The 19799-nt window shown below is 35.1% G+C and overlaps 2 protein-coding genes and 1 pseudogene across 3 annotated transcripts; 2 read left to right on the top strand and 1 right to left on the bottom strand.

Annotated features, from left to right (window-relative positions):
* Positions 1 to 1509: 1509 nt before the first annotated feature.
* Positions 1510 to 4100, bottom strand: LOC143573913 (clavaminate synthase-like protein At3g21360). Its single transcript, XM_077058675.1, has 3 exons — positions 3682 to 4100; positions 2519 to 2772; positions 1510 to 1943 (listed from the first exon to the last, which is right to left on the bottom strand). Exons 1-3 carry the CDS (start codon positions 4048 to 4050, stop codon positions 1586 to 1588), a joined length of 981 nt encoding a protein of 326 aa, XP_076914790.1. The 5' UTR covers positions 4051 to 4100; the 3' UTR covers positions 1510 to 1585.
* Positions 4101 to 7050: 2950 nt separating this feature from the next.
* LOC143573905 (uncharacterized) lies at positions 7051 to 11353 on the top strand. The gene is made up of 4 exons (XM_077058670.1): positions 7051 to 7281; positions 9094 to 9195; positions 9296 to 10154; positions 11011 to 11353. The coding sequence occupies exons 1-4, from the start codon at positions 7051 to 7053 to the stop codon at positions 11220 to 11222; spliced, it is 1404 nt and encodes a 467-aa protein (XP_076914785.1). The 3' UTR covers positions 11223 to 11353.
* Positions 11354 to 13012: 1659 nt separating this feature from the next.
* On the top strand, positions 13013 to 18381 carry LOC143573891 (MMS19 nucleotide excision repair protein homolog; annotated as a pseudogene). Its single transcript, XR_013142496.1, has 16 exons — positions 13013 to 13099; positions 13180 to 13242; positions 13503 to 13557; positions 13647 to 13744; positions 14288 to 14446; positions 14531 to 14590; positions 14667 to 14855; positions 14946 to 14996; positions 15080 to 16164; positions 16254 to 16327; positions 16403 to 17281; positions 17378 to 17489; positions 17563 to 17639; positions 17717 to 17797; positions 17889 to 17968; positions 18043 to 18381. The product of XR_013142496.1 is annotated as an MMS19 nucleotide excision repair protein homolog (transcript).
* Positions 18382 to 19799: the final 1418 nt, after the last annotated feature.

Genomic DNA, 19799 nt, shown 5'->3' with positions numbered 1-19799 from the left:
GAAACGGTTTTTGTGGAGAAAATTATAAACCGGTTCCGAACCTACGGTTTCAGTCGGTTCCAAACCGGTTTCTTCATAATCGGTTTCAGTTCGATTTTCGGGTCGGTTCGATTAACTGGTTTATTTGCCCACCTCTAATTATTAATTTATTAACCAAAGTCTTAGAACTCTCTCTCTCCTAACCGGTAAACGAACTGAACATTCATTGAAATGTTAGTAAGAAGTTTGATCGGTTGGAGGCTTACTCTCCTCTATCCGGCCTCACCTTAGCGTGTTTGAATTGAAAACCCGCCGCATCGATGAATCAGGATTTCGCGGATTGGGTTACAAATTTTTTTTTTTACAATTCTATAATGGAATATTTTATTTTTGTATAGGGATGCCTTACGGATCGGCGACGATAGTGGGGTGACGCGACACGATGGGAGACAAAATATGGGAAGTCGAAGAGGTGTCTGGGTGGGATGTAGGAGTTGATTCATGATGACACGATGTACTAAAAATCAAAATTAACCAATTAGGATTAGATTTAATTGGTTTAAGTCATGGTCATGAAGTTTTAAAGGATGAATACTTTGACTAAAATAAGAAATTGGACTATCTATTACGCTACAAATTATGACTAGACACTACAACTTATAGCTAGCTGGTGGGCCTTGGGGCCCACCCTCATTTCCCTTTGAATATGCCTATGATAGTGACATTTAGGGGTATCCTTCATGTAATTTTTTTGAGGTTTATCTTGATGAAAATCAACCTACAAACCGACCCAATGTAATATGGGTTGATGGGTTTCGGGTTATGGAGACCCAATGCAATGCTCATAAAACCAAGATGACAAAGCCGTTAACCCAAGATTTCATGTCTATGATTAACTAAAAAACCAATTAAGATAAACATGGTTGTAACCCGATTAAGTAAGGCTTGGCATATTACGTTGAAGGCTTGAATTAAACAATCGGTTATGTTGTGTTCGAACTTGGAATTCAAATGCAACCGAATTGATAATTTTCAATAAATCCGAAACGAATAAAACATGGAAGAAAAAACTCATATAAAACGAGCATAACCTGGGGCGTCCCGTTACATCAACGAATAAAGATGTCGCTTTGCGCTTATTTGATTCATGAGTTTGAAACAAGTATTGCGGCCCACAAAGAAACGTGTTAGGTTACAATTTTCCTGATATTAAATTTGATTTGATTTGATTTGATTTGATTTAACCACTAAATGAGTAGTTGTGTAAGATAAATAAATGTGACCCTTATGACATGTTATAGCTCAAGAAATGAAAGTAGGATTTAGAAGTAATTACAAGATAAGGTGAAGATAACATAAATATGACTCATTCAGTTAAACGTGACTTGTCTAATAATTGACTGGTTATGTATGATACTCAACCTGTTTAATTCGTGTCATATAAAATTTGCGAGGAAATGTTTTTAAAATTGCATGCATTGATATGTAGTTTTTGTGCTTTTAAAATATATGTTTTCGCGCCTTATTGAAATGTTTTGCACTAACATTTCAATACTACAACATTTATTTATGTCTTATGACAACATCATCTTACAAAATCATTAAATCACTTGCATAGGGAAGCCAGTATCCGACGAGGAGGCTTTATTAGTGGTCGTCGGCTATGAAGAACCGTCATATTATTAACCAAAAGAACATCCCCATTCTTCCAAGGTATCGCAACACATTCTTCTTTCAAGATTCGCAACAAATCTTTCACAGCATCATCATCCACCGGGCCACCATTACCCAACTCCACCCATGTATTCTTCCTCTCACTCGTCACAACACTACGAGTAACCACAAGGCTATTAAACCATGTTTTCCTCTCACTCGCCTCATCATACCTAATCGCTGGAACCGGACCGGTTATTGCTTTTGCAGTGTTACCAATCCATTGTAGCTTTGTTCCCACCTTTGCCGCCCTATTATTACACCATTATCATTACTCGATAAGTAGGCCTGTAAACGAACCGAATGTTCGGTGAACTGTTCGACGGGAAGTTCGTTTATTTAATAAACGAATGAACATGAACAAACATTTTGTGTTCGTTTAATTAAACTAACGAACATGAAAACATGTTTCGTTCGTTCATTTATGTCTGTGAACGTTCGTATATGTTCGTTTATTTATGTCCATTTATTTATGTTCGTTTACATATTAATAGCAAGCAATTAAACATTATCTGGAAAAGTTATCTAATTATGGATTAATATTTGTTCATCCATGTTCATTTAGGTGTGTTCATATATGTTCATTTACATTTGTTCATTTATGTTTGTTTATCTTTGTTCAGTTATGTTCGTTTACGTTGGTGAACTGCTCATTTAGGTTTTAAACAAGCGAACACAAACGAACACGGACATGTTCATTTTTTAAATAAACGAACACAAACACAAAATATGTGTTCGATGAAGTGTTTGTGTCGTTCTGTTCGTTTACAGGCCTATCGATAACACAAAACATGTTAAGATTTGTTCTAAAGATAATAAGACACACCTTTCCTCTGCAATATTCTTATCAGTAGTTTTGTATGCAGTCTTCCAACTACTGCCTGTGACGGATGATGGATCATCCTCATCACTTGCTATCTTTATATATGTCAATCCATGATCCTCGAGTTGTGCAACGAATTCCGGGTGTCTTTCTTTCATCTTTTCATATATGATATGACTCAAAACGATCGGTGTTTCTCCACCTTCTTCGGGTTCTTCTTCGCAAAAGAAAAATAACTTGGTGGGGGATTTTGGAACCTGTTATAAGCTCAACTATGTTCAGGTATGACATAGAGCGGAAACACAAAAGATATATAAATGGTAATATGGTATACGAAAAAATGGCTAATACTTATCGAACTTAAGACCACAAAATAGACGTTAAAATTATACCAAGAAGGATGTGCATGAAACCCGAAAAAACCGAATCCAAACAATAACCGACGGTTTGGTATTATCTTTTCGTTTCTTTATATTTTAGCAAATAAACCAAACCAAATTTATAGTTTTTTAGTTTCTTTATACTAAGTTTTAAGTAATTGTAATAAATTATTAAATGCTCAAACCCAAATATATTATCCCAAATGTATAATATAAATAAATAAATAAATAAAAATATTTATGCCAAAATTTATTATTTTGGACCAACTTCTTTTTGTCCCCAAATTGCAAACACAAATGACAAAACCGAAACCGAAATAAAAACCAAACGGTTTTCAAAAATTCAAACACCTAAATTTTGGGTTTTGGTCCGGTTTTAGCCCACAACCAACTGTACACACTTAGGGTGCACACGACTCAAGCCACTAGTTAGCTACTTGAGATCGGATTGATAAAAAGCTCGAAACAAACCAAGTTTTTTTTTCCAGCTTGAGCCTCAATTAAAGCTCACTTAGTTATCAAGCACGAGCTTGAGCCTTATACAGTATGCTCGTTCAGGCTCGTCAAACCTTAATGAGTCATGTGTATTTTTAAAGTATACTTCTTTTGAACTTGTAAACTTGTATGTATTCATTTCACACTTTACAGTCGAGCTCAAGCCAGGCTTAGACTCTCGTCTAATGACTTTATTAAAATTCTAAAAATCACTAAAAGCATATATAAATTAAATATTTTGTTAATAAAAATGACTCGAGCTCGAGCTCTGGTAAGTTAAAACGAACTTACGTAAGCCATCTCATGATGGAAAGGAACTTCCTTATCTAAAGGACTTTCATTCGCCGTGTAAACCCGACCAACGACTTGTTTTCGATATGCTCGACCGCCTACATATGGGAATTCTGGGAAGCCGAAAGCTTCGATGACATCGTTGAAGTCGGAAGGTGATATAACTGGGAAACCTCTAAACAAAATAGCCCCACTGTTAACTAGAAGTGACTCTAGCCATGGTTTATGAGATTTGATCGCGTCTTTAAAAGCCGTGAGTGTTACTGAAGCGGAAGAGGTGGGTGATAATACTGTCGGGAAAAGAACGTTCTCGTTTTGAAGCTTTTGCTCCGGTAATACGACTTCTCGGAAGAATATTCCGGTGGCCATTTGGAATATTGGTTTTCAAGTGTTACACTGATCGATATTGATTTTGGCTCTATATAACGCAAAAGTTTTACACGTCTCTTAATATTATAGTATATGCTAAATATTAAAATATTTGGTTCATGTATCGATACGAAAATATTTGGTTCGGTACCGGTACGGTACCTGTATTTTGTGCAAAATTCGGAAAATACCGGTATCGTACCAGTACCGAAAACCAAAACTTGGTACCGATGCGATACTGACGGTACCAAATTGGTACCGAATTCGATACCGGTACCAGAAACGCTCATTCCTGCCATAAGTGGCGAAGCTTGAACTAAGACGGGGGACTCAAAATGTATAAATAATTTCAAAAGGCGGAAGGGGCGGACTCAAATTTTTGGCCGAAAACGGCTAAATTTACACTATGTATAACAAGTTTCGGACAAAAACTGGTAAATTTACACTATTACGCAAAAAACGGGGGGGGGGGGGGGGGGGTTCAACCCGGCCCTAATTAACCTTCGCCCCTGCCTACCATGATACCACCATACTAGCTTAGAGTATAAATGGACTTGTTGTACGACAATTCAAACATATTGTAAAAACTCTTTTTTTATCTGTTCTTTGCAACAACGGGTATATCGAAACCGACTGAGTTATCATCCGCCATAACTGCAACACATAAAATGTATGTATTCGTGTTTTTAACTTAATATTTTAGAACTAATTACATGGATGGTTCATGCGATTTATCTAAATTGCGTACAGACCCTATAATTTTGGTACGATGTAATCGTTTTAATGTAATGCGTGGATCTTAATACTAGTTTTGTTTATTGTAAGGTTATTTATTTATGATAGAAGTAAAATAAAATCTTACACGTATAGACTGTAATGGACTAATTAGTGGCCAATGAATCTTTACGAATATTTATTGTGTACTTTATATAAACTAGTGAGGTTACCCGCGCTTCGCGACCCGGGCATGAAATTGCCATGATCTGATTTGCTTAATATCATCTAGTTTAACCTTCTTATACTAATGCAATCCCTATCAATTATCATTTGCCTCGTTTGATCCTTTTTATTTAGTGAATTAAATTAATTCAATCCTTTTATTCACATTTTGTGCCATTAAAGTTCACTCACCTTTTTTTCTTATTTTCCCTAAAAGTTTCTAATTCCTGCAATGCAAGACCAAAAATTGTGGTTTTGACCCATCTGACCTTGATTTTCAAGATTATTAACTTTTTATTTTATTTAATTCTAACAACCGGTCATAAATAATCTCCTTATATCACATATTAAGAGAAAATCAACCTCTTGGGAAAAAAAATTAACAAACAAATCGAGACGAACCAAACTACAATGAAACGAAAAATGCAATTAAAGCTACAATAAACACACAAATGAAAAAAATTGAATGAAAATAACAGTAAACACAAATGCACTGTTGTTTAACGCGTATATATATATATATATCGGCTCTCAGACGAACCAAGGCTCATCATCACTGAGTTATGGTCGCTAAAGAGGCCCAAGTAAGTTTAGAAGTACGGTACCATCATAGCCTTCAAGATACAAAATTTATCATCATAAACATATACAGTGGTCGGCCTGGTCACATTGTTCCCGTAATAGAATCAAACCAAAATGGTTGTAAGTCAGAAACAAAGGACACCACCATGTAATTGTTGTAACTCAAGCATAAATATTGTTGGGTAGAACAATAAGAAAATGTGAGAGCCAGCAACTTCTCAAGCCGCCATAAACAGTCGGAGTCGCCGACAACGACTGAGCAACACCTAGTCAGATTGTCACCATCTTCGAGGAAAGATCAAAAGGTTCAAAGCAAGAAACGGAAAACAAAAGAAAGCGCCGCCATAGACAACCGGAGTCGCCGGCAACGCCCGCCCATTTGTTTCTCTCTTTAAAACCCACCATTTATCACTCTTTCTCTCTGCATAAAGATTATCCACGACAATCATGGAGTCGCCGGAAAATAAATGAACAAAAGACAAGAGAGTTTTGAGAGAGAAAGCTTCAAAATGTAAGTAAGAGAGATTGAATGATTAATAATCAGAAAGGTAATGGCTTCATTTGTTGCAGAGATGGACACAGCTGTCAAAATTACTATGCTTTAGATGATTCTAATCTATGCTTAAATTCAATAGGGGAAGAACAGTACCAAAATGTGAGAGGCCACCATCTTTCAAATTAATATATATATATATATATAATTTTTACCTTTCATAATTACAAAATCAGAAAAAAGACTGTAAATTCTTTTAACTTCCATCATTTCATTAATCTTTTTTAGTATACAAACCTAACTCACTTTCTACTTTGAAATCAAATATATTGTTATCTCAAAAGGTGACGATACTTGTACTTTTCATTTTTGTAAAAGTTAAAGGGTTGTTATGTTCGTACACCCTTTGTGTATGCCATCACCCATTTTCTATGTGATATATCTATCATAGGAGTCGTATAGATAAAAAGCCGCCAACACATTTCTTTTGAAAATCTCAACCCAATAACGCAATTGCATGCATGCATGCAAGGCACGATTTGATTGGTCCTTTCTCAAATTCGTGTCTGACGTTGATATTGCAATCGATGCTTATTCATGTCTGGTGTCAAGATGTCAACGAGTTATTCGATTAATGTTACATAAGTAAAAAAACCTAAATTCTATTCCTCTATAATCTCATAATTTGTGAAATTGCGGTTTCGTTTTCGCTATTAGATTTAAAATTTCCAATTTTCGAATTTCGAACCAAGTGAAATAAGCAATTTTTTTTTTATTAAAAACAATTAAATAAATCAAATCAAAATAAAAATAAAAATGTTATTAAAAATAATAAAATCGACTATAAATACAAAAAAAAAAAAGAAACATGTCATTTGAGTATTTGACATTTGTCTGAATTCAAATCAAACCCCCCAATCACTCAATATTCAAAATCAACCGCTTACTCAAGTTACCGTTACCGTTAAAAACCCACCGGACGGAATATGCCAATCACCGGCGGCAAATCCAAATCCAGAGCCAAAAGGAAGCCTCTCAGAGACGTATCTAACGGCGAGTTTAAACGTCCAGTTACCAATTCAATCATAAACAGCAAGTTTAAATCAAACCCTAACCCCCAAATACAAGAACCCGTACCGACTTTCCGCGGCGGATGCGGCGACTCTCTCGATCGGCTTCTACTTGTTCACTCCGATCTGTCTGGTCTTATTAATCAGGTAGTTTAATTGTAGGATTTGAAGTTTATTGTTTTGAATTAGGGCTTTTATTGTGTGTTGTTGTTGGATTAATATAACTAGGGATTTAGTATAGCACCATGCGATACGATAACTAATCGTGTCATTTCTAACAAACGCGAGCACGAAGCTGTTTAGAAACAGGTTACATAGTACATAATTATCACATATGTAGTGAAACAAAAGTTGCCAAAAGTTATTAATTTAGTCATGAACAAGTTCAAATCTACCGCTTTTGGCGGATGCGGCGACGGTCTTGATCGGCTTCTACTTGTTACACTCCAATCTATCGGTTCTTATTAACTAGGTAGTTTAATCGTAGGAGATGTTTTGAGGGTTTTAGAGTTAGGGTTTTGAAGTGATTTGTTTTGAATTAGGGCTTTTTGTGTGTATGGATGTTGGATTAATACAACTAGGGATTTAGCATAGCAGATCAAACACGATACAATAACTAAACGTGCCATTTTATCAAACATGAACACGTTTAGAAACAGGCTACACAACGATAAGTATCACATTTATGCAGTGAAACAAATGTTGTCAGAAGTTAATAGAAGTCTTAGGTAATACATAAGCTTTAGCATACTTGAAACAAACATTTATAAAAGTTTAAAATCAAATCGTAGCATACACTAATTAAAGCATATATTTTATTATTATTTTTATTCAAAAAATAAAAAATATGAACAGGTTTAAACCGGTTATTAACAGGTCAACAGGTTTTTAACCTGTTTAGACATGAATCTTAGCAGGTCTCAAACGTGCCGACTTGTTTTTGACATGAAATCTGTTACGCGCAAACCCAAACTTGTTTAACTCTGTGTCGTGTTAATAGGTTTGTGTTAGAAATTGCCAGCCCTAAGGCTTATTAACGAGAGAGTTTATGGTGTTCTAGTCTGCCTTCATTTGATTTCAACAAATTTAACCAAGCTATGTGATTGATAAAGATGAGTTTTGGGAGAATGAAACCACAAGGTTGAAATATTATGTTATTAAATTAAGCTAATTAAGCATGATTTGTGACTGGTAAGCTTGAGGAAGTTTCCTGGTGATTAATGATTATAGACTATAATTTAGGGGGCAAACGCTCTTTAATATCTGATTTGATATGACGATAACTACAAAATGAAAACTTGAACTTTAGATTTTCATTCGTGGATAATACTAGTTCCATTTTTGCACTGGTTTTTTGGGAGTCTTTTAGTAGTAATGCACCTTTTTGTATTCACTTGGCACCGTGGAATTAATGTGACAATCCACCTTTGAAACTTTGAAAGAAAAACTTGATTAGGTGTATGATTATGACCAAACAACGGTTAAGACCACATGTTTCTCTGGTAGAAATCGCATGGAACAGTCTCCTTTTTCTTTACGTTTGTAACTTTCTACTGCACCAAAAAAATGTTGATGCTAAACTTGTTGCAAGTATCGATTCAGTATTAGAATGCTAGTAGGTTTTGACAAGAAGAATGAAGAATGTTGTCTTTGATAAATCTCGATAAATCATTCATAGAGTTACTCAACATACACACACGCACAAACTTCATCGAAAGTAACATGAACATTGAACAACATGAATCAGAGATGCAGAACAAAGTTATAAAGGGGGAGGGCCAATTTAAGATATCTTTAAATTGTGATGGAAAAAAGTTATATTGATATAGTTTTGATCAACGGCAGTCTTTGGATTACATTTATTGGATTTATTATGGTATCAACTTGTTTCAACATGCAATTCATAGTTCATTGAAATTGTTTATTATTATATTTAACGGGTTGAATAACTATGTGCAGATTGATGAACTCGTTGCAAAGGTGTTGAAAAAAGAAGTGAGGAATGAGAAGGAAATAGAATCTTTTGCCCAAGTATTATATGAAATGCAAAATTCATTAAAGGTTGATACTTTCAAAATATGAATATTTTCTATTTATCATTTTATCATATTATCCATACTTAAACTTTGCGTTTTTCTGACATTTTAAATCCCAAATACAGCCATGGGTTTCAAGATTCCAGAACATTCTTCCAGCCCCTGTTACTGAGTCCAAGAGTCAATTAGAAACAAGTTTTGCAAATATGAAAATAATTCCTTCCATAAATGAAGAGCCAAGCACAAATCCTGTTAGCCCATATGCTGACAAGTTTGACTTTTTGGTCTCCCCCTCACCACTTGTGTCTTGGCGTGCGGACTGTGCAACAGATGGTGGTAGAAACCTTTTCATGCTAACACCTCTGCCTAAACACACACCGTTTCCCTCAAGATTAAAGAAATCATCCAAGTCAGTATTCAAGAAGATAACCAGCGATGTTACTGTCGGGCCTGTGGGCCCAGTGGTTGATAATATTAACATTGGCATCACTAATAAAATCGCTGTGGAGATAACCAGTGATGATACTGTTAGGCCTGTGGGCAAAGCGGAAAATGTGTTTTCTTCACCTGAAAAAGTGGGAAGAAGGAATGAACCCATTATTGTTTCAACTCCTTACATGAAAATGTCACCACCAAAATCTTGTAAGTTGTTGGAGCCGTCTTCTGAATGGTGCAAGAAGACAAATGAGACTCAAAAACAGGCAGTGAATCCTGTTGGTGGTGGGTCGGGTGATTCTGACCCGTCTTCTGAATGGCGCAGCAAGATAAATGAGACTCATCTGGCTTTGAAATACCCTGAGCTTTTTGGAATTAGGTCCGGTTGTAAAATGGGGAATTCAAGAAAAGCGGTGGAAGCATCACCGAATTGGAGTATGTTAATGTCACCCCCCAAGACTTGTGTTATTTTGGAACCGGGTGATGAGAGTGATCAGATCAAAGATGTTGAAATAAAGCTGAAAAATGCTGTTGCTTCATGCAAAGAAGGTATGTCTCTTCTAGAGGTGGCAAATTTGGCGGGTTGGGCAGGTCAAACGGTCAGGTCAGACAGGTTGGGTAGCTGGTCAAAGGGGTCAGGTCTGACGAGCGGGTTGGGTAGGCTGGATTACTGGCCAAATGGGATTGGGTTAAAAACGTGAACTTTTTAATACGGGTCAGGTCAGATGGGCTGGGTAACAGGTCAAACAAGTCCGAGTCAAAACGGATAAGTTTTTTTGATACTGGTTTAAATGGGCCGCGGTTGGGCTGGGTTAAGCCTACCAATAATAATTTTTTATTTGTATTTTTAAATAGTTAATGCATTAGTTAAGTTTATAATCCTATTTTGAAGATGATTTAGCATTTAAGATATAGATTTAGGAGGTTTTAAGCATTTTTAACACTTTAAATAACTTTTGACCCGATTGATCCGTTTGACTTGTTTTCATTATAGCTCTATTTTAAAAGTCTCTCCGTTTGACCTGTTCAGAAACTGTTAATACGTGCCCAAACCGGTCGGGCCAACAGTCAACACTTTTTTACCCTTTTTATGTAGTTTATAAAGTCTCTAATATACTATATAAGATTATAAAATACTATCTTCATCTTGTTATAATAATAATAATAATAATAATAATAATAATAATAATAATAATCAAATTTAGTTTTTTAGAGATTTTAAGATTTTATAATACTTTCGTTGACTATTGACTCGTTTAACGTAGCTGATTCATTTGATTCGTTTCCATTTTAGCTTAGTTTTAAAATTTTGCTTGTTTGGCCATTTAGAGATTAAAAAAAACTCGGGTCGATACTGTCACTTCCTAGCTCTTTACATTGACACTGTGTTTGCATTTATTTGCAGTGATTGCTAGCACTCCAATGTGCAAGGATCTTGACACCACAATTTTAAAAGGCAAGCGAGCTGGTGAGAACACTTTAAAGAAAGAGCTGTGGACAAGATTCGAAGCAGCAACCGCTCACGGGTTTCGTTTAAAATCATCTTTTGATCAAGATAATGGTAATAGCTCCGGTTCCAACAAAGGGTTTATGGACCTGTTAGAAGAGGTTTCATGACTAAAGTTTGCAAAATCAGAAAATGTGTAATCACCTGGCCACATTTGCAATTTTTGACCATTGAAGAAGGTTCATAATGGCTTGTACTTTCGGTCTATTAGAATACTTGTTATTGTTCTTGAATTTTGAAATTTGTAGACTGTATGAAGTTGCAATATGATACAAACAATGCTCCAATTTTATTTTCTGAGATACACCTAATATTGTATTGTCAAGTGGTTGATAGGACTCCGTCCGAAAGCATGGCTCCAGACTCAACTTTAAGTCGAGACATATCATTGGCTGCATGTTCATATATTATAAGAGACGCACCTTGTCTATATTGTAGAACGAATAATGGCTTTCATCGCATGAACTTGTATGACTCTATGAGCCATTTAGAGATGTCTACTTCACTTGGTAGACACTCATTTCCTATTTACTACTATATGTTTTGTTTTTGGTGTTTGTGTTAGTACGTAACTAATTTAAACAAACAAATATAATATTCTTAAAATGAATGTAAAAATAAAAAAAACAATTATTCATAATTTTTATAAATCAATGAACTATTATTATTACAAAAAAAAGTAAACACATGTCTCAAAAAGTCAAAATCGTTGGTAAGACTTGATTCTTAAAAACTGTTGGTAAAAAAATAGTCTTATTACGATCTTTTAATTGCTATTACACTATTGCTAAAACACTTAGTGTAACAACTTGTTAAACATCTAAGGGTCTAAATCTGAGTCTTAAAAACCGAAAATTAGAAGAATTTTGCCTAAAAAATGTATTTGTTTTGTTATTTTGTTCCTTTTAAAAGAGTTGAATCTACATCCCTCTTCTAATCACATCAAGTATTTCGTCTGCTTAAATCACACATTCACACTGTATACAACTAACTGTACACATATGTTATATACATGTACACAATAGATACGCTATAGTTGCTTACTAAAGCAGGGATTCTTTAGAGTTTGGAATACTCCTTTTGATTCCACTAGCGCTGATTTAAAAAAAAAAAACAAAATTCTTAGGCGGAAGTCGATTTTCTGGATGAATGCCACTAGAAGACACATCTAATCGTTCGCTTGTTTGTGGGTGTCCGAAAATCCAAACACAAGTGGATGGTGAGTCCTTGTCGCTAATACCCAGTGTCGTAAAAATCGGGACTAGTTGGCGATTAATCGCCAATCGGCCGATGTTTGGTTAATTTTGGGTAGTCGACTAGAAAATTGGTAATCAGACCTATCCCCAATCGGTTTTCGGTAATATGCAACTGTTTGCGACCAATTCCCAGTGACTTTAGCAGTTTCTGGTCAATTTCCGACCAACTTTTGGATACATATACATAAAAATGTGTGTATAAAAATTACTAATAAAAATGTATTAAAATTACTCATAATATATATATAAATTACATATGAAAATGTGTATATATATATATATATAACTTAAAATTATATATAAAATTTAATCAAAGTAATCCCCCGACTAATTTGATTAATCTTGATAACTTGCTAGTTCGTACTTCACCATCCAACTAACCATTAGTGATTTTTATAACGCTCCTCATACTTATATATTATATTTATATAAGATATTTAAAAGTGAACGTAACACATCAGTGTAATTAAGGGGAAATAGTAAATTAATATGATTGGGTTGGAGTCTTGGAGATGGTTAATTTGGTTAATAGATTGATGTGATTTTTTTACTTTTACATAAACAAAATTACATCCAATAAGCTTTCATTGAACACCTTTAATAACAAAACCCTTAAAACCCTTACACTCTGTCTGCTGCAACCAACCGAGTCGCCGATGGCCGATTCAACTCAGATCAACTTCGTTCAACACGTCGAGTCCTACGTCGACTCTGGATCTCCATCTCAACAGGTTAATTATTAACCTAATTGTTAATTTCACTACTAGTTCCGTTATAATAATATTATTATAACCTAATTGTTTGATTTCAGGATGCAAGTTTACTCGCACTAGCAAAGCTCGTGACGAACGATATCATAACTCTCGAGTCACTGGTCTGTTATCACTAATCGTTCAAATACAAATTAAATTAACGCGCTAACTGTCCGAATCCAGTAGCGTAATTATATATACAACATAGTGTGATTAATTATAGTGTAGTGTAATTACACTACGGTGTAATTACATAATTAGTTAATTACACTATGTTGTATATATAATTACACTACTTGATTCGCGCAGTTAGCACGCTAATTTAATTTGTATGTTAACTTTCGCCTATATTGATGTTAGTTAACAATTGTTTTTTTTTTAGGTTAGGGAAATGGAGATGTATTTAACTACTACGGATAATATTATTCGAGCCAGAGGTGATTTATTTATTGCTGTTTAATTGTGATTTAGGTTTGTTTATTGAGCTTGTGGTTAATGTTAGCTGTTGACTGACCTTGTTGTTTAGGCATACTTCTGCTTGTGGAGTTGTTGACACGAATTTCGTCAAAACGTTTGGAGAGTAATACGGTTCATAGCTTGATAGGGTTTTTTGCAGATAGATTGGTGAGTTTAATCGAGTATTCCTAAATTAGAGGTACACACGAGCCGAGTTGCTCGTGAACTACTCGAGATCGGATCGATTAAAATCTCGAAACGAGCTGAGCGCGAGCCCTAAATGAAGCTCGCTTAGTTTTGGAGCTCGAGTCTTGCGTATATTTAAGTTTGAGCTCTTTTGGATTTCTCTGTATGAATTTTACACTGCACAACCGAATTCGAGTCGAGCTATGGCTCGTTTAGCTCGGGCCAAGCTTTGGCTTGTTTAAGGTTCTCTCAAAATATATAAAGTTAATTAAAACGTGTAAAATATTATTAATAAGTAATAAACGAGCCGAGTCTGAGCTTTAGAAAAAGAGCTCGAAATGAGCCGAGCTCGAGCCTAGTTGAATTTGGGCTCAGCGCGGATCATTTACACCCCTATCTCTAATTAGATTTGACTAGCAAGTATATTCAACAATGCACAATCCATATTCAAACACATTAATATTGTTTCTTCTCTTATGCTGTGGTTGAACTATGGCAAAAAATAAAAATCTGCAACATTATCAGTCAGATTGGCGAGCATTGCGAGGTGCCCTTGTAGGATGTTTGGCTCTAATGAGGAGGAAAAGTGACATTGGTGCAATCAGTGGCAGTGATGCAAATGCAGTTGCTCAGTCGTTTATGCAAAATCTGCAGGTTCAATCTTTAGGACAGCATGACAGGAAGGTTATACATATGTACCAGTTTTCATCCTTTAATCTTCACTGCTTTAACGATTCAAAACTTTATCTAATACTTTTTTTTGTTCAGCTTTGCTTTGAGGTTCTAGAATGCCTTATAGATTCTTATCCTGACACAGTGTTGTCGATGGTAAACCCCAATTATTCAGTCTTTAATTTTTTTTTAACTATATGTTTCGTATGTGATTCTAATATTAATTGTGTAGGAGGATGAATTTGTTTATGTAATATGTGAAGCTATAGATGGTGAAAAGGATCCACAATGTTTGTTGCTCACATTTCATCTTGTGGAAAGATTGGCACATGTGTATCCGAAATCTTCTAGTTCATTTGCAAGCTATGCTGAGGATCTTTTTAACATTTTGGGATCTTATTTCCCCATTCATTTTACACACGTGAGCCTACTTTGAAAATAATTTAAAATTAAAAAAAAAAACCATTCTGAGTATTGTACGATCAACTCATGTTCATCTTTTCATTTTCAGCCAAAAGGTGAGGATGAAGTGAAAAGAGAGGAGCTCTCGAGGGCATTAATGGTATTACATTATTACATAGTTTTTTTCAAAACAGTTTTTTATGTTTTTGTTTTACGGTTTATAACTTTTTAAATCTATTTCAGCTGGCTTTTGCATCTACGCCCCTCTTTGAGCCGTTTGCTATACCTTTGCTTCTAGAAAAACTTTCTTCATCTCTTCCATCATCGAAGATTGAATCTTTGAAGTATCTTAACTATTGCATGGATAAATATTCTGGCAACGGAATTCAAGAGCAACATGAAGCTCTTTGGTCATCATTAAAAGATATAATATTGACTTCTGCACCGTCTTTATTGACTTTTGGCCCAGGACACCAGGAGAATAAAGTTGCAGATGAAGCTTTTGTTGTTGTACAAAAGCTTATTCAGAAAGATAATGACTCGGTTTTATTTCTAAAGTTGATTTTGAACGATGTGTACGTGAACACAACTCTAAACAACCTTTCAAGTTATAGTAATTATGATGATATTACTGTGACAGATAAGCAAAGATTAAACGCTGTTAGTCGAATTTTACATGTGTCGGCTGCAGCTTCTGTTGCTTCTTGTAATGCAATATTTCAGAGTTTTTTCTCGGCATTAGTAACTGGTTTGCAATCAGCTTCTGATGGTCCTAAGTTCGGGTACCTTTGTGTATGTGTTGACTTACCGCTTGCAGAACTTTGGTCAAACCTGCAGAAATAACCGATCTTGACAAAGAGACATGGTGCACCATGCTTTATAACTTCTATCCTTTGTTAACTTGTTCATTTGTCAAAACCATGAAAGAAAGCGCTCATGTTATTGCGGTTACTGGTTTAAAGATTTTGGCTTCATTTCCAGGAAGTTTCTTGCCTGTGTCAAAGTCAACATTTGAGGAAATTTTGGTGGAATTTACTTCAATTATTGTTTTCAAGTTTAATAGTGCGTCTATTTGGAGATCTGTATTAGATGCATTAGTCGAAATTGGCTCGCTTATTGAGAAATCTGATGATTTTGAGAAAATGGCAAGCTTTGACATTATTGTTGTAGAGAGAATGCTGACTTTATTGTCTTCTGATGATTTATCAATGCCATTTTCACTCAAAGTGGAAGCAGTATCCAAAACTGGCATGACTAATTTAAAATATATGCTGAAAATTGTGCAAGAATTTAACACAGTTATCTCCACCAACTTACAAAAATATTGGGTATGTGACTACGTATAAATTCTTCTATTATTTAGGTTTAACGTAATTTCTTACTTATTTTCATTTTATTAATGCATTTTTATTTGTAGCTTGATGGAAACTCAAACTCAGCTGAACATGCAATGCTCCTTTTGGAATGCCATGTTGACAAAGTGCTTCCATGGTATGTCTTCTTTATTATATATGTTTGACTTTGTTGACTTCTGGAAATAACATGAACCACTGATTCAATGACTAGGTTTCAGAATATCAAAGATACAAACAACGTACCTACGCAATTTGCATTAAAAATTTGGAGTGAAATAGAACACAACGAAAAAGTAAGTATGGTGTATAAGAAGCTTCTAGAAACAACCATGAACGGAATGAAGCACGCAGTAGCAAGCTGTTCAGAGGATAGTCAAAGCATGGTTCTTGATAAAGCCTTTAGCATACTTTCTTCAAGCACGAGTTTTCAAGTCAATGGATCCACACAACCTGTTGACTTTTGTTGCAGAGACGAGTGGGTTATATCATTATTTGATTCAGTAATAATCGCACTTCATCCAAAAACACAAGTAAAGAACACGAAAGAAATATTACATAATATCATGAGAGCTCTTTCAAACGGGCATATTGCATCGGCTCATGCATTGGGATCTTTATTCAACAAGATGCAGTATTTTAGCTTGGAAGAAGCTATGGATATTACATTTAACAAATACATAACGGGTAATTCAAGATTAAGCAATGATATTATTATTGGATTAGCCTGGGTCGGAAAAGGGTTACTTATGCGGGGCCATGAAATAGTAAAAGACATGATCAAGTTTCTTCTTAATTTCTTGATTTCAAATGAAAGCATAAGTTTGTTTGAAGACCGTGAAGACCTAATGAGAGCTGTTGCAGACTCATTTGGTATTATAATGAGTGATTCTGAAGCTAGTTTGAACAAAAAGTTTCATGCAATCGTTAAACCGCTATATAAGCAACGGCTTTTCAATATGGTAATGCCAATATTACTGTGTCGATAGTGCAATCGGATTCATCAACACGTTACAAAGCCGTTGTGCATCGAGCGCTTGCACATGTCATATCCAATACTCCACTGAGTGCCATTCTTGGTGAAGCTAATAAAGTAAGTTTATGTCTTTTATTTATATAATAATATTGCTTAGTTTTACTTGATAATGTTTAGTGCAATGAGCTAATGATGGGAATTTTAATTTTGCAGCTCATCGCATTGATGGTAGATGGTTTAACTATCCTGAGTGAGGATGTTGAAAACCGAGACATTGTATATAACCTCCTACTTGTTTTATCGGGGATATTGACTGATAAAAATGGTGAGACTTCTTACATGTTTTTTTTAAAATTAAATTGGGAATTTGTTTATTTATATATTCTCTGAATGTATAGGTCAGGAAATTATTGTGGAAAATGCATATATGGTTATAATGTGCCTCAATAAACTTATATTCTATCAGCACATGATGGTATGACATCTGCTTTGACTTATTTTGAAGGGCTAATTTATTTTTATAATTAAATTTATTTGTTTTGTGACATGTAGTTGGTACGCGAGACAGCGGTTCAGTGTCTGACAGCAATGTCTGAGCTGCCCTATTCTAGGATATATCGGTTCAGGCCAGAGGTTGGATTATGTTACTAATCACTAACTGATAGTTGTCTAATTATACATTTATGTAATGTTTCATCAAACATGCATTTGTTTTTATTTTCAGGTGTTACAAGCATTATCTCGAGCACTTGACGACCCAAAAAGAAGTGTCCGACAAGAAGCTGTTGGATGTCGGCATGCATGGTAATATACATTATGATAATTTGTTTTTTAATTTTAAATCAGACATATAATCGTTTCTGTTACTCGTTAATCAGGGCCTCGATCTCATCTAGAAGTCTTCATATTTAAAACTTAAAACAGGTAAGATTTCCTATCCTTCATAGACTACCCGCATATCTCGCCAAACTCACTGGACAATGTACATAATTCATTCTGTTATTAAATGCTGCAGGCTCATCATCTAATTCTGAAATGTACATATAACAAATTCGGAGGGCGTCTGTTGCTGCATATTCATCTCTTATTTATGTAATTTTAACTTAGATTCTTTATTTTTTCCCAAACTTTTATCGAGTTTTAGCTTTGTGTGAATTATTGTTTTTGTTCGAGGCGTTTGTGGTTCTCGTTGTATCAAAATAGAAATACATTCGTTGTTTTGCTATTTTGTTTTTGTTGTGCGTTTGTTTTTGAAAAATGACGTCTTTCATGAATAGTATTAAGGGTTATAAACGAGCCAAACTCAAACTTGACCAGTGGTGAAGCTTGGGCTTAGTCACGGGGGTGACCGAAGTCGGACTCAAAAACTTTTGGATCGACAATTTGGTTTGTGTCGGTGATTCGGGTCGGGTCGGGTCGGATCAAACAATGACATTTATATATCTAAATTTTGTTCATTTATTCAAACAATTGTTCTTACAATAAAAAAACAAAATAATTTTTTAACCAACAAAGACAAAATATTCATGATGATGCGAGAGGAATGGTGAGTAGGGATAAGCAAATTCGGTATTGATACCGGTACCGGTCCCGAAAGCGGTACAGATTTGGTACCGTCGGTACCGAATAAATACCAACGTTTTGAGTTTTGGTACTGGTATATCTCAAATTTTACCTATATCGAACCGAATATTTGGTATCGGTACCGACACCGGTACGGTACCAATCTCATCCCTAAGGGTGAATACCTAGAAAAAGAATTGCAAAGACCTATGATATTTATCAAAACCAATCTTTTACTATTCAGACTATTATTTTGTAACTTTTGTTTATAAATATTGCGAGGTTTTAGAAAAACAATAACAAATGATGGGGTATTATATATAAAAAAAAATTCAGTAGTGACCGGTAGCATTTTGGAAAAATACATCAGGGGTGACAGCGCTTAATACCTATAAAAATTTTTGAGAAAAATCACGAAATTTACCCTGTTAACGGAGAAAACGGCAGTGGCCGGAGCCACCCCTGGTCCTCAAATAGCTTCGCCCTTGAACTTGACTTAACTTTAGTTCTACTCGTTCAACATGAGCGCCCAAATCTGACTAAGTCTGAGCTCAACTCGTCTAACCTGAGAGCTTGAGCTCAAAAGTCATCTCGACTTATTATACAAACTTGATTCGACTGGTTTGTTATTTAATTTATTTTCATGTTAAATTATCCAAATTATTTTATTTTTAGAAAATAGGCTATAGATGTTTGGAATTGAACTAAAAGGTGTTTCTACTGTTCCGTTTTTGTTTTCGAGTTGTTGAGTGACGATTGCTCCATCTATTAAGGACGCGGGGAGCTGTTTTATGATAAAGAGGGCACTTTCTACTCTATGTGCGCTATATTATTGTGTTTTATTTTTGAATGAGTGATTTGGGTTTAAGCCACGTGGCAATACCTGTCAAAAGAAGGGGTGCCTTTCGTACGGATTGGAGTACCAAGATAATTCTTCCGTACACTAAAATCTAGTGGATCAGGTTCCATATACATGAAAAGCCGGGATTAAAACATGTTCTGCAACCAAAACTTGTTATACTAATAATAAGAGTTAGACCCCCAAGGCCTATAAATAGACGCTTTACCAACT

The sequence above is a fragment of the Bidens hawaiensis genome, unplaced genomic scaffold (assembly GCF_021521415.1).
Source record: "Bidens hawaiensis isolate Kalapana, Puna unplaced genomic scaffold, B.hawaiensis_p1.1 tig00026670_1, whole genome shotgun sequence".
NCBI lineage: Eukaryota > Viridiplantae > Streptophyta > Magnoliopsida > Asterales > Asteraceae > Bidens > Bidens hawaiensis.
This window is presented reverse-complemented; position numbering and strand designations above follow the sequence as displayed.